The 16,021-nt window shown below is 40.3% G+C and overlaps 1 protein-coding gene across 3 annotated transcripts in view; it reads left to right on the top strand.

The window, feature by feature from the left end:
• Positions 1-16,021, top strand: part of LOC136440938 (ankyrin-repeat and fibronectin type III domain-containing 1-like) — a 159,160-nt gene that overhangs the window by 87,750 nt on the left and 55,389 nt on the right. For 2 of the 3 annotated variants that reach the window (XM_066437134.1, XM_066437135.1), the window contains one exon: positions 3,007-3,032. In XM_066437134.1, coding sequence (XP_066293231.1) covers positions 3,007-3,032 — 26 coding nt within the window. Of the gene's footprint in view, positions 1-3,006; positions 3,033-13,553; positions 13,592-16,021 lie in introns of those variants that run through there. The other variant, XM_066437136.1, reaches the window with a different exon arrangement.

Here is a 16,021-nt window from a genome sequence, read left to right on the forward strand (position 1 = left end):
TGGAGAGTAGCGTAGAGCTACTACCAACTTGCATGCCCATAGCCGGGGGGGGGGGGGGTCACTTTTTCTCTGATTTCTTTCTTTGAAATCCTTTCAAAAACACAGGAAATGCCATATCAGAAGGTTCGATTTATAAAATTTTCAGGGGGGGGGGAATACCCCCCGACCCCCCTAGGAAGCTCGCGCCTGCGGCGCTCGTCTCGTGCCTACGACGCTCGCTGGTCCCTCAAACATTAAAAAGAACCCTGCCAATAAAAATCCTGGCTACGGGCATGGCTTGCTACTACCGGGTGCCAAAGATGAACTCTTTGAGGATTGTGAAGGAAAGCCCTTTCTGTCCCGAAGAGCGCCAGGCCTAACTGATAGGCTGGATGCCAGGGTAGACCTGCTGCTTGTACCCTTGACATTTCTCTCTCCCAGACAAATGAGCAGAGAACACTTGCAGCCCACTCAGCTTTCTCTGGCAAATTCTTCGCCCTATTTTGTCAAGCTTCTACCACTTAGAGAGAGCATTACTTCGCTAGTTTGGTAGCCTTGGTTTTATGTCGAACAATTAATCAAATCAAATCTTAAAAGCTTGCGTCCCATGAATGGGAGACCCTCATGCAGGCATAAAATGCTGCACATCTAAGAACCCAACTACTACTATCCTGGATGCCAGACCCCCAATCAAATCTCTAAAGTATCAATAGATATTTTAGAGATTGGGGGTCTTGCATCTAGGCTAGAACCTAACACACTAATCGATCAAGAATTAAGGGTAGGGATAACTTCCCAGGTTGAATCCAAGCATTATAGACCACTGGAGACTTTTCTACCAGCTGTAATCAAGCTATTCAAGGTCACAAGACAGGTAATTGTTATCAAGTCCTTTCATCTCGACTAGCGGCCTTTAATCAAATGATTAGAATGGATCACTTTTACTTCACTAGGTAGATAGTGGTCTTCCTGTTGACGCCAGTGGCTTTAGTGTGTGTTCATCACTGCATGATGTTGTTAGAGATTGCATTAAACAATGTAACAAATATACTGGTCTTGGATGAACTGAACTGAACCAAACTGATGTTAGTATTTGGTCTGCATGCTTGATGGTTCTCACTTCATTACCTCTATCAGAAATGAGAGATTTTCAAGAACAAAATCAATTTATTCTCAGAAAGGTGGACTTCCAAATTGATGAATCCAACTACTAGTACTACCTATGGGATATTTTACCCAAGGAGCTTTTCATTTATTTTTCTTTGTTTTCTATTGTATGATAGATTGAAAGATATTGGCCCTTGTATAGTCACTCGCTTGCTTCTATCTAATGACCATTTTCAGGACATCAAGGTCCTGTCTTCCATTCCGTGTTTGGAAAACAGTCAATTTGATTTTATGCCAGGGAAAAATGTCTCCCCAGGAATGAGCCCATTTTAAGGTACAGGTATTTTGTATCTTTATAGGCTGCCGCGGCTGTTTTCCACAGACAACAGGCCAGGGGGTAGCCTTTAGTGGAATGTCTTTGATCTCTTATAGGGCTGCTAATGTGTATTAATGTGTGTCATTTATCAAGATTCGGAATCCTCATAAAGAAAGCTTCAACATTAAGAACTAATAAAGCCTATCCTTTTCTTCTCTAGTTTACTTTGCTATGCTGACAATAGATGTTATACTATAAACAAACATACTTTCAAACTGTGCCCTCGATACTTTTATGATATATTTATAGGGTTGAAAATTGATTGCAGCCTCAACATAAAAGTTTTATTCCTGATCTTTACATATGTTTCACATTGAGTGAATGGCTGCTAGCCAATACACATTTTTCACTGGATGGGTGGGTGGTACCATTTCCCTAGAGGGGTGTCAATTTGGTGTGAAATGAGATTGTCACAGCTCATTTGTAGGTACCTGTCCCACTTGGGACATGACCTGGCTGTGACTTGGAATATTCAAATATCCTGATATTCTAAAATATATTCACAATTTCCATCCTGTCTTCGTACAAGAAGGATGTTTCCTCTAAATTGAAAAGCGTTAGATGTTTCGTACACAATCCACATGCTTTCTCCATATGATGTTTTAACATTGGTAGACATTTGCCATGATGAAGGTTAGACCAAGGAGGTTATATAGGAGGTTTTTATAAAACCTCATTGATCCAGGCTTACAACATTTAAAGGCACTCAATCTCTACAACTGGATAAGATATAGAGATTACTATTTTGTGTGACATCCATCACTCTTCTTCAGCATCAATAGAAGAGAGCCAAGATATGTCACTCAGATGTGTCAAAACATCCAGAAGTAATCTTATCCAGTTGCAGAGATTGAGTTGTCCTTTAAACTGTTGAACGTTGTAAGGAAAGAAGCCATGGTAGTACATGTAACAGAATGAATCAAGTCAAGGAGGTACATATTGTTGAAGCAGCTACTATAGAAGTTGATATCCTTTGTTGACATTGAGTGAAAGTGACCACACTTGTTCTAAAAGGAATTGGTCCTTCTTGGCCTGCAAGCAGCTGGAAGACTCAAATTTCATCACAAACATCTATATTTGGGAACATAATTTAGTATATAGCTCAAGTTATTTCTGAATACACATATGATGTTCAGCCAGTCAGGTAATGAATGCCTTTGCTTTAATTCTAGGATGAAAAAGAATCTCAGTACCCCTCCCAAAATTTCAATGGTCAAGTCCACTGGGTCAAGTCTGAAACTGTCTTCAGTGACAGAAATCAGGATGCTACCACTCTAAAACAGGGGAATCTCTAGATGAAAGTGCAACACTTCCCAACTGTAAATCAACCCCTTGTGAAGTCCTATTGGGTCCCATTGTCCACTGCTGTCAGTCTGCATAATCTGGCCCGCCCCCTGTATTGTGATGCCTCATGTCAGGCCAGCAGAGGGGCACATGTGTTGTTCCTCTTTCTGGACATGTTTGGGAGTTTGTTTTGAGTGTGGATCACCAACAGTCTGACTGACCTGTTCTGATATATTCTTCTCCTCTGTGTGTTTCTACAGGGTGGAGACTTCCAGGACAGTAGAGGGTGAGTACAAGTTTGTTTGACTCTCAAAAGAGTTTAGTTTATTTCTACTTGTTGTGACCATGCTGTGTTTGAATGGATTCTTGGGTTGGGATAGCCTGGGAAAGCCAGTTTCCAGGGCCTACACAGGCTAGGTTTTTGGCTCCAGGGCCAACATGCCCCCAAGGAAATTTTGACCCAGCCCCCCTGATGAACATGTTGACCCTGAACATGTTGGCCCTGGAGCTGAGGATCTGGCCTGTGGAAACAGTTTGGCTTCCAGGCTTGGGTTGGGAGGGGTAGTGTTTTCGGCAGAGCCGGGTACAGCAGATTTGTCCCATCCAGGACAGAGGGTAAGTGCTTACATGTACACACAAAACTCTTTATAAAAGTTTTGTTTCTATCTGTACTTCTGTAGAGCATAAAGTCAGTTGCTTGTTGTAGTTGGTGAACACACAGATTTGTTGGGTGGGGAGGGAGTATAATGTTTGTTGTTGTTGGGAGGGGTATTGTAAAGGGTAACAGGTCTTTTCGCCCCCTGACCCGTTCGTCCCCTGGTCCTTTCGTCCTCATCATGGACATTTCGTCCTCCCATTTAACAACATTTAAACCCTAAATGACTAGTTATTTTATCACGTATTATTCAGATTCATTTAGATATTACTTTAAAAGTATTTTCCGGCAGCTAAACTCTAAGCCGGCGAAGTACTTGCCGTTTCCAGACGAGTCATACTTCGATCGCGATACACTTCCAGTCGGTCTTGGGCAGCGTTTTTCAAAATACAGTCCCATACAGTCAATTTTCTTGTCAAAATTTATTTTCAGTCAGCTCATTTACTCACACAAACTCCGTAAAAGGCGCCCACGAGCGATTTGCAACATGCGTAAACATCCAAGATGGCGGGCGCGGCGGCGGCGACATGATGATGTCCCTCGCCGCTCGCGCGTCACTTTAGTCATGTTAGTGTCGGTTTTCCAACGTGAAAGACTTGAGAAAGCAACACTGAAGGTTTTTTGAGATGTTATGATGAAAATTGAGTACTTTGTAATTGTGAGACAAGCGTCATCCTAGAACGAAATGTCCATGAGGGGGACGAAAGGACCCGGGGACGAACAGGTCAGGGGGCGAAAAGTCTTGTAACCTTGTAAAGTACCTTCAAAGAATATATAATCAAATACAGTACATTTGCCCTCATAGTCATACAAGAGTATGATTGTGGCAGCTGTGTGACCGACTATGTGTGTCTATATATAGTATTGAATGGTTAAACTCTATTTTGTTTCAACACTATAATTTTTACCTGAAGGAATAATTTCTGTCAAGAACCCAACTTCACACCCCACCTGTCAATTACAATTCTGCTGTACAAATTATTCGTTGTCAGGAGAGGACAAAAACTTCTGTCTCTCTTTCTGGCTTGTTTCCAATGACAATGTTTCCAGTTCTCTCAAGCATGACGACGTTCAATGTATTTCAGTGAGCTGAAACCCAGTGAATACCCCGTACTGTATTCTCAATTTTGATCTCAAATACTTCTAGTACAATGTCAAAAGAACAGATTTAACTGGAAAGGTTACATGAGAGTCTGCATGGGGGGTTCCGACAACGATTTATGCTAAATTCAGAAGAACCCCTACGTATTACACAAAGGGAAAGAAAGTCAACATTACACAAAATGTGCTTGCCTCGCTACGAACTTTGTGAATATGGTAAGATTAAGACTACGAATCTCGGGAAATCAAAATAGGCTGCCTACGCCTTACAAAAAAGAGCATGGCATGCAGGCCCTCTTACATGTACTTTACTGGAGAGACAAGTGAGTTTCCTTATCTGCTTTGTTGAGGTTGTTGGTGACCTCATGTGTGAGGAATTGTAAGTGGCAGAGCTGTCAAACCAGAAGGTTATCTGGGATATCTTCTCCCACCTCAAGGCTAGGGCATTATCTGTTGTCTGGCTATAATAGCCCCTTGTTGTACAGCTAATTACACAATTGTAATTGCCTAAGGTGTGACAGTGATATGAAGTCTTCTATTGAAGACAAGATTGGAATCCAATGTTGATATTTTTGACATGTTACAAACCTATACATTTATGTAGTGACCAGAACCACATTGTTGTGCTTTGGATTGATACTGTTTAATATTTGATATTAGTATTAATATGTTCAAACTGAGGTATTGATGGAATGTTGCAAAGTACTAGTAGATTTTGCAACTGTGATTTGTGACTATAGTATAGTCCTTGATTCTGTTGTATTCAATGCTATCATTCCCTAAATTTGAATAATAATTCCAATGGATAAGTCCTTTTTGCCATTTGTGGGAAAATTGGGTATAGAATTTGGAGAGAGATTGGTGTGAAAGTATCACGGATGCACTTTTCTTAAAATTGATTTGCATTCTTGTAAAGCTTTAGAAGTTTTCCTGCAACAGACAGGATACACTAACCACTGACTGACAGCTGGGCAAATACTTCAGTCCTCTTTTCTCCGGATCTCATACGAACGTTTCGAGTAAACAAAGGAACGCAGGGTGCTTCACTTGGAAGTAAGATTCCTATACGGTGCATCATCCATGTTCAAATACGTGAACATTGTGGCCAGCTCTCTTGAGCTGATGTGTCATGATTTACGTACCGGTAGTTGGTAAGCCTATACTATCAGGCGCCAGAGGTGGCTGGAAAGAGTAGAAATTGCCAGAGGAGTTAGTCAGACAGTTTGTACAGTTGAGAGCTAGATTGGCCAGTGCCCCCTTTGATTTCTAGTAACCTGTTCCTACCAGCCTCCGTTGCAGGCTTCCCCACAACGATTTTTCAACTTATCCGGGACCAGATTCTTTGGCTGGTGTCCCCAAGCGGATACGGCCCCCCAGCCAAAGAATCTGGCCCTGATAAGTTGAAAAATCGCTGCGGGGAAGCCTGCAACAGAGGCTAGTTCCTACCATGATTTGCGAATGATGATTCGCCCAGGCTCAGGATTGATCCCAATTTTCGAATCTTGGTATGAACGGTCCAACTCCGGATCCGAGGGTGGATAAATCCTGATCTATCAAACCCCCCTCCTGGGCCAGGATTTGCAAAACAGGATCAGTCTCTGTGTCTGGGCAAGGAGTTTAACAAGTGAATCACAATTCAGAAATCCTGGTATAAACCGGGTCTACGGATCTGAACAGTGGGCAATAAGCCTCAGGCCCATGCAATCAACTTTCATTTGGAGATTGAAGATTGAATGATTCCAAGAATTAGACGAGAATATCTTTCGCTAAGGACTGTTTTGTTCTCGACAAATTATGCATCTTTGTTTCACCACTTTTATTCCTGACAACAACAATCTTTTGACAGCCTCCAGACCACACAATGACCTGGAAACAAAGGGTGTCAGTTTAATTAGTGCTAATTAGTCCAAATTAATTACCACAGCATGCATGCGCTAAACCACAACACTGAGTCTGAGGCCTTGTACCCTCATAAGACTAGAGGGCACCTCAGGTAAACATAGTACGGTAAACAGAGTTTAGAGGTAGGTATTTTAGGAGAAGGTCGTTGGAAAGTCTTGATCTGATGTTGACAAAACAGCTGTAGGCAAATCAATAATGTCCTTGGGCAAATATATACATGATTGCTGAAGTATTTAACTGTTTTTTCCTCTAGCATAGCATTTACATGTACTTGGACCAAGGGCATTAAGTGTGAAGTGAGGGAAAAGGGATGTGTATTGCATCCTGCAAGTTCTTTGTGTTGATTACAGATTAGGATGTTGTTTTTATCTTGAATTAGCAGATTGTTTTATCAACTGTATACAAATTAGGTCGTTAAACGATCAGTATCACTGACAACCAAAATACAGAAATGATACTGGTGGTAAAACAGGAGATATTATCATATATATTCAAAATCCAAAAATATGTCATATACAAAGGCGTTCTAACAAAAAGTATGGTACCGTTATTCTGTATGCCTGTAAGTTAGTCTGCCTTCTGTTTACCCAATGAGGTATTAAACTTCTTTTTTTCAGAGAAAGTTACTTTGTCCTAGTTTTTTTAGCATGACATCTGGGTGTCACTTCCATAACATATTTATGACCCACAAAATTACTAGTATGTAACTCTCTGTTTCATTTTCCTGTCAATCTTTCGGCCCCAGCACAATTGCAGCCAAAGTTTCTGATGAAATATTCATGGTTGGGAATAGCAGGTTTTCCTGTACTTTAATGCTTCCTTGACGTCTGAGCCCCTGAAAAGCTCACGATAGGAAACTGCCAGGAAGAAAGCAATCACTGAGTCAGGCCATGAAAGATTTATGATGGAGTTTGGAACAGGATTTACTTTGGGTTTCTCTTTTTAACCTTGGTTTCCAGAATAGCTTTCATCAGCTTAGTTTCTGGAGTACAGAAAGGCAAGATAAACAGTAAGTCATACTCATAGAATAGAAAGGTAGAGCGAGGGTAGTTTATTGCTTTATCATGTTATTGTAATTTGTAGTGTATTGTTCTACCTGTACTATGCAAGCAAGAGACTTGTATTCTAATGTTGAGCTATAATGTTGGGTTGTGATATTATGACCCTATTTACCCTTGGAAAAAGGACCTGTCCTACATGTTTCCCAAACTTTTTGTCTCTTTTAAGTCAGACGCAAAGAATGATACTAGTATCTTGAAATACATTTGAAGACAATTCTCTACAACTGGCTAAGATTCAGAGATAATGTCTGGACGTTTCTAGTGACATCCAAAACTCTTGTGCTGCAGCATTACTAGAAATGTCCTGAAATAATTTCCGAATGTTATCCAGTTGTAGAGCTCGAATTGTCTTTGAATATTGTTAACTTGGATGTCTTACCTACATGAACGTATCTTTAAATATGCATACTGTATTAGAAATAAACATGTTGCATACTATATTAATTTACTGCTACACACTGGCAACAGCATACTTATTGACATAGCTGTCATACCAGCATTTGACATTAATCTTGTTGATGAAAAACAAAATGTGAACAAAAATGTTGAAAGGTTTGCATTGCCACAAGTGCATGAGAAGTGGTGAAACAGGTTGTACAGACAATGTGTGAGTGTCCAGCACGCACCAGCTCCAAATGATTACCATGACAAAAATATGGAGGGGTCACAGATGGCACTGCCACAACAACCGGAACAAATTAATCTAAATCTCTCAAATTGAACAAAAAGGGGGCACTTCAGAAAGGCCATATGCCATAGAAGTGTGCAGTTCGACCATTGTGCTTCGAGTTATGCTTCGGTCAACTTTCTTCTACTTTTTACGGTTCTCGAATTTCAAATTCGTCCTGTGAAGCACGATGGTACCTCAGATTATTTCCAATAAAAAGTCATCTCGTGAAGTATTGTTACATTTATTTCCAGAAAGGGGGTAAAATTGAATGATTTTAACAGTTATTGGATAAAGGTCACGCAAAGGTTGCAGAACAATTGACCTTGAGGGCAGGGTTGGATGTAGGGTCAGTATTTCATCAGGTTCTTGTTAGACCTCGTTAACATCCAGATGACAAGTGAGTCTTAAAGTTTATGGACTGAACTTTTAGTACACTGAACTTTTGGTTTGGCTTAAAGCGGTAATACAGAATAAGGTAAACATTAGTCGAAAACTTAATTAACTTTTATTTTTCTGATATTGTTGTACCTGCCGTTGAGCATTTTCTAACACTCATGTTCGAGCTCGAGCTAAGGTATCAGACTGGAGCTTGTTTTGTGGCCTTTTCTAATTCTACATTTCTTTGGTTCCTCTCTTGTGTGCATTTTTGAGGGAAGTGAACAGAAAAAAACCAGGACCACTAGAGAGAAATGTAGAAACACAAAAGACCCACAAAACTTGTCTCTGCTTGGAGATTAAATCCTAACTCCACATGTAAAATGCTCGCACAAAGGGGTTACCTCTAAATATGGTGTAAAAATGTCTAAAGATCTTTTATAGTATAACGTCATGTGGATTTTGAAAGGTTGCTCCAGACCTGCTGACATTAGAGAGCCATCTGGTCTGATATTTTGCGTTTAATGTCACATGGACAGATGGCCCGCTAATCAATTGTTACGGCACTTAGGTTAAAAGTGGGCAGTGTGGTTGAAGGGTGGTGCATGGTGGACCCAGGGGAAATGTAAGTTACGTTTAAATGATCCTCTTGGTACAGTGATTTTCTGTTTCAACAGTTTCCTTTGAACTCAAGATCAAGAATTTCATACCTTTTTTCTGTACGGTGCAATCAGCCATTTCAATTTCATGTAGTTCGGAATTAGACTGCTGTATTTAGATTTCATTCGTACTTGGTAGGTGGCTCTGAGTATAGCATTGAGTTTTGTGTCCGCTTGTTTGTATGTATAGTTGTAGAAGACCTTACAAAAGTTGTGGTACTTTTAAACTTGCTGTACTTTTGTTGTGTCAATAAGAATTGTTGTATTAGAAATTTCTTAATTCATCATAATGCATGATAGGTACTGCAAATTTCACATCATTTGTTATGCAACGAGAAGGCAAAAAAATTGATTTGGCAGCAAAGAAGGAAACTTTGAGAGGAAGTAGTTATCCTACGTTAGGTTATTCATGATATCACCATTACATAATCTTACGAAAGCCACAGACAGTTCTGTAGCTAATGTTTTTGTCAATGCAAGTCATAGGTTTGTTTCTCACTCAAAATGATAGTAATTAAGGTAATGTAAGAAGATAATAGGTAATAAAAAAGGCAAGGAAATTACAGTATTGCTGTACTGTATAATGATCGTTTTTAGTTCAGACTGCCTCGAGAATAAACTGCAATTATGGTAGATAATCATTTCCAGGGAAGCCTGAACTTTTGTTGCGCTAGTAGTGAAACGCAGTCTGAGGTAGGTACTGTAATTTTTTACGAAATTCAAAGTCTTCAAGAAATTGCTTGCTTTCGGAAAATCAAGTAAACAGCTTTAAGGCATGGTATTTTTGCAATGAAATAAATTGAAGGAAAGTGCATCTACCAGTCACTGCTACAATAGAAGTCAGTTAGAACCCAACACACTTATCAAGAAGAGTAGGGGTGACCCGGTGTACTTGGCCAAAAATATGCAAGCTGTAGCGAAGCCGCATTCCACTAATAGATAACGAAAAAGGTTTGACTACACTACAGTAGAAGAAAGTTATGACTATCCAACTGGAATCCTGATCACAAACTTCAGCTTCAGCAGCTAATGGGTCACTGCTGACAAAGGACACTCTCCTTTCAAATAGGAATAGACATTTCTACAGGAGAGCTGTCAACGTGTCAACCTCAAGGAGCTAGCCTAGAGGATGATAGAGGGGCACAGGAGAGAACTTACAGATATGGAGTCACCAACCAAGGAGGTTGATAGAACCTTTACCACACGTGGACAATGCAAGTTAGCAATCTTCTTTTGTCAAAAGTAGGCTGAACAGCAGAAACACCTGAATGTCAATTTTCAAACAGGTGCTATTGAAGGAACTACAGACGGATAATGGCACTAGTAGTATAAACGAAGAAAATGTTATTAATACTAAGTACCAACTAGAATAATAGCGATCTTCTGCAACTTTTTAAGAGGACTCAAAAAACAATTCTCAAACAAATGATAGATGATAGATAGATGATCGCAAGGTGTCACCCCCAAAGGCGTTGAGTTGATATTAAAGGGGAAACCCAGTGCACCGCAGGAGAGAACCTTAAAATATGGATTAAGAAGTCGGCCTTTGCCACACAGGGACAGCGAAAGAGCATCTTTTGTCAAAGAGAGCTTAGACAGTTAGAGTGGCCAAATGGACTTGAAAAACACCTGAATCATAATTCTCAAACAAAGGATATTGTCTGACCCAGCTGGTCTGAACTACCAAAAGAGTACCGTACATACATGTCAATGAACAACCAGAGAAAAAGAAAAATGATTTGAACCAACTGGATGACAGTTATCTAAGGTAGCCTGTACTGAAATACTAAGGCCGTCACTTATCAACCAAAAATAGACAGCCTCACAGGAGGGCTCACAAGGTGTGACCCCCAAAGGCGCTGAGTTGATATTAAAGGGGAAACGCAGTGCAGCGCATGGGAGAACCTACAAATGTGGGTAGCAGACCTTGTCACATCACACCAAGGCAACTCTAAATCATCGCCTCCCTGGGAATTGACCCAAAGTCACCTTGAGTTGAGGCCAGCTGACGGCCTCACCTCACCTTGGTTGGAAACTTTTGCTTGAAGAACGGGCTGTTTCAGAATAGATAGGGTGGGTCAGGATTATCATAGATGGTAGCTTGAAGCTCACCTGTTTGTTGATGATAGACCCCCCCCACACACACACACACATTCTCAGGTGTTACAAAGTAACAAGGTTGCACCAGAAATGGAATGGCTGTACACATTTGACTTGTACTCTCATGTTGAAGGTCCAATGTAGATCAAATATATTAATATGCTCCAACTTAACAGTATGCCTATGTTTGTATGTATGTATATAGAATCGCTTTTGCAAAAATTTACAGAGCGGCCATGTTCTTTTACGCACCACTTTTTCTTTCATGCACCACCTTACAGTCACATGTACAGTCACAGTCCCTCCCCTCACAAGTATCTTGTCGGGTAGATGGTATCTTTGACATGCATTGTTTCAATGTCCAGAAAGGCCTTCGTTTCAATCTCTAATTTTTGGATCATCCCAAGAACTTTAGATCCTTCCCCCTGATGAGTGTACCCAAGAGACCCAGCTGGGTGATACATCTCTGATTCCCTGCATGTTCCTGCATCACCTGTCCTTACTTGTATCTTGCCAAAATCTTTTTCTCACATGATTTATCTGCACATCCCCAGTTCCCTTAGTGTACTTACATATATCTTGTCAGCAATATTGGTTTCAATCTCAAGCCTATTCCATGCCCTTCCCACTGATGTGTGTACCCAGTTACTAGATGCTATCTCTTTCTCACATGTCATGTACCTGCATTTGTGTGTCCCCTCCCATCGATCAGGCCACACCAATTTATTTTCTTGGTTAATGGATTTTTATTTTCCCAAAAAAAAAATTTTAGAAAAAAAAAATCAAGAAAACAGAAGGCTGGGCTTTTTCTTGGAAAATAAAAATCCGTTAAAATTAAATTGGTGTGGCCTCAGCTATACTTTTACTTTCTAGTTTCTGGAAGATCCCAAGAATTTCCCGCTCTTCCCACTGATGTGTCACAGTGTCAGTGTGTACCCTGGAGACCCAGATACTGGATACATGTAGTACACAGTATCTGACTATCTTAGATGCCCCTGCATTTTGTGTATCTCCTCCCCTTAGCTATACTGTCAACTTGAGTTTCTGAAACAACCCTAGAATTCCACACTTCCCACTAAAAAGTGTATCTAAGACATGCAGTTATGGTTATAGCTGATATCTCTCTTTCTATATGCACCTGCATTAGTGTATCCCCTCCCCTTAACTAGACTTTCACTTTGAGTTTCTGAACTCTTGAAGTCCACACTTCCCACTTATGTTTTTCCCAAGAGACCCAGGGAGGTGATACCTATCTCTTTCTTACATACCCCACACGATGGATATTATAGAGATTGGGGGTCTGGCATCCATCTTACATGTAACGTTGCTTGCATTTGTGCATCCCCTCCCCTCAGTTATACTTTCACTGTCTAATTTCTGGAACATCCCAATAATTTCACGCCCTTCCACTGATGAGTGTACCAGAGAGACCCTACGAGGTGATATATCTTTTCCCTCCATGTCTGGGCATCACCTCTGCTTACTTTCCTTGTCATCATGGCCGTGAGTCTGCCAGCTGCATTCCAAAGATAGCAGGTTGGCCACCTTGATAGATAGTGGCATCCGGTGTGCCGCATAATAAAACATAGGAGTTGTAAGTTGTGAAAAGGAGCATAGGAGAAAAAAAATGCTCGTCTCCATATCAATCACATTTCTGAAAGAGGGTAGAATGCATAGGAAGATATTTGGTAGTTTTGAGTAGGGTCTTGGGAGATCATTTATTGTTTTATATTTTATAAGAATTGCTACAAAACCGTTCACCCAGTTGAGAGGGGTTCAAAATGGTGACTTTGAAAATGAAAATGTTTTATTCATTTAAAGAAAATTGAAACCTGTATGGTCCCTATTTGTTAGATCTTCTTTTTGTTACAGGTATTTTTTTCTGACAATGACAGATAAGCTTTTCTTTTGTCCTCCACCCTATCATTTCCTTCACTTAAAAATCCTTAGCAATTTTCTTTGCATGCATTATCCTGGCCCTGCTTTTAGCATCTTGATATATTCAAATTCTTATCATAATTTCTTTCAGTAAATACCCCTTTTTTCAACAGTAATTTTCAATGCCTATACCCCATCATCTTTAAATTTTGCATAGCACCAAACTAGTTTTACTGTACAGTTACCATTACATTGTCAAGTGCATCCCCCCTATATATAGTTTCCCATTGGAACAGTCCGAAGTGGCTCGAAGGTAGCAGGGTTCTCAGTGGAGCCTGCAGCTCCAGTATATTACTAAGAAGGCTGTCGTTTCACCCAGTCAAGTTCATTCTGGTATCGTTCTTGAACAAATAGGGGCAAGATGGCACAGGCGCTGCATGAAATGTATGTACAGAACCCATTTCTTATTACTGTTTCTCCAGATATCTGTAAGTAGCTTGTTTCTATTGTCTAAATGGTAATTAATCTGGCAACGTAAGATGTAATTCCATGGGTTACTAATGAGGAAAATAGAGATATTTTACGCATGCAAAAGAGGTCCCCTTTGGGAATTTCTCGGTGCAATGGTGAATGAAGAGTTGCCTTGGACCTTCCTTGTTGCAATCGGCTGCACTTTCATTTCTAAAACATGAGGTGCATGGTTCAATGGTACACTGTTTTTTGAAAAGGTTGAAAAATAGGTAGACGATGGTGTAAAACCTAGCCCTACCATTTTGCCTAGCTGAAAAATCAGACCTGAATTCTTGTGCTTTGTCAGTTCTTGACTGCACGAATGGTCAGAATAATTTGGTTGTTTTCAATCTTTTTGCTCCATTCATGTACTGGTACCCAATAGTGTGATGAGAGAATAGGGAGCATACCTGTGGCCAATTAATCTTCAGGTCATGATGCCTTTTTCATTCGTGGTACTTGAATAATCGTTATGTCACCGTCTGAATGAAATGAAAAATTATACCGGCTTTGTCACGATTGAATGGAAGAGTAAAATATGATTGTGCATATTTGATACGTGTGTGTAGATGCAATGATTGTCCAAGCAAGTGATATGTGTCCCTTTCTACAAGGAGGTTATACATGTACATGTATGGCCCTTTAACCTCCTTGCTTTCTGCTGTCCCTTCCTTCAATCTGTAACAGCAAAAAGGTGATGTTTTAAACCATTAAATTTCCATAAGATGGTAATTAGAGTACAATTTTTTTACATGTATTTCTAACTGTAAATTGACAGCTAGAGGCTGGAGTTAACAGCCAAAGATTTGGGTACGCTGTATGTCCAATCTCTTTCCATGATGGGTCCAGTCAGTTTAATCCATTTCCGAACAGTATGCTATCAAACCAACTTCAAACCACACTAAAGATATCTGCTTAGACCAAAGAAAGAGCACAGCACTTTTCCAATAATCCCCAGCCCAAGCCCTATGGATTTACAGCACTTTGAGACGCATGATGCGAAAAAGGTCATTTGCACGAACATTGCGGTTGTGGGATTTATTTGTTGAGCCCCACCAAGCTGAGAAATCAAATCAGAAGTGTTCGTGAACTTCGAAGTACGTCAGAGAAATTGGATAACATTATGATTAGCTTTCATTTGAGCCTTTCGCCATGACGTCTTTCCAGAAATAAAGGATCCTTGTTAAGGTGTTTTTGATTTCATGGTTTTGGCAGCTCAACAATATGTTCAAGGTGACAGAGCCTTTTAACATCATGGGTTTCTTAAGATGGGAGGTGGTACAGCTGTTTCAGGCATCTTTAAGACTTTTAAGAATTTTAAGATTTGCAAAATATTAGAATGTCATATTGCATGTAGCCCATGCTATTTTGTTGTCTTACACATAACAGATTTATGATTTATGTTAACTTAACATTTTTCAATGGGAGAGAAAGAAATTGTCTTTGTGTAACTAATAAATTTATTGATTTAGTGAGTAGGTGAATGAATGTGTGAGTGAGTGAGTGAGTGAGTGAGTTAATGATTGAGCAGCCATTTTTAGCCCATGGTTTTCTGTATAGAAAATAGATTCATGTATTTCTCAGTGTGTAGAAAATACACAAGTGTCTTGTGTATAGAAAATAAATACAGTCATGTATTTCTCAGTGTTTGAAAGATAGTAGCCCAGCTGGCGTTAGTGATTCCCATCTGTCCTGTCTGTACAGCAGACCATCCCAGCTGATCCAAACAGACCGTTCATCATTGCTAGGCACTTAACTGAATTACTGGGGAATGACGCACTTCCCCCCAGAGGGTGATAAAATTAAGAGGGATTAATTAGAACCAATCACTGCCAAAGTGGAAAGGCTGCAGCTCCCTGCCAACTTACTCTCCAAGCAGAGGTTTGGCTCTGGCTTTTTTTTAATGTCTTTTTAGATGTTTTTGTCGGGCTTTCTATTTTGTCCCGGGTTTTTTTATGTAGCCAAGCCAAATTTCAAAAACAAGCCAGGAGAGTCAGTCCACCGGAAGATTAACATTTGCCCCTGCAAATGAAAACATATGGTGACCAAACTCTCCTGGCAATTATTCTCCCTATAGCCGGCGTAGTCAGCCCATGTCCTACTTATAGCAATGGGCTTTTTCTGACAGCCTATATTTCCAGCTGGCCAGGCTAACAAACTGGGTGGGTGGACGACACTCTTAGCAAGGTAGAAATAGCAGCGAGCTCACTAGGGTAAATATAATGTCACCAGGCAATGTTTTATGCAATCTTAAACAAATCTGACTTTGGGAAGCGCCTAGCCTCCGTTGCAGACTCTGAAGCGGCTTTTTGGGGGGCTAAATAATACACTTTTTGCAGCCACCCCGTAACTATCAGCCATCCT

The sequence above is a fragment of the Branchiostoma lanceolatum genome, chromosome 8 (assembly GCF_035083965.1).
Source record: "Branchiostoma lanceolatum isolate klBraLanc5 chromosome 8, klBraLanc5.hap2, whole genome shotgun sequence".
Classification (NCBI taxonomy): Eukaryota; Metazoa; Chordata; class Leptocardii; order Amphioxiformes; family Branchiostomatidae; genus Branchiostoma; species Branchiostoma lanceolatum.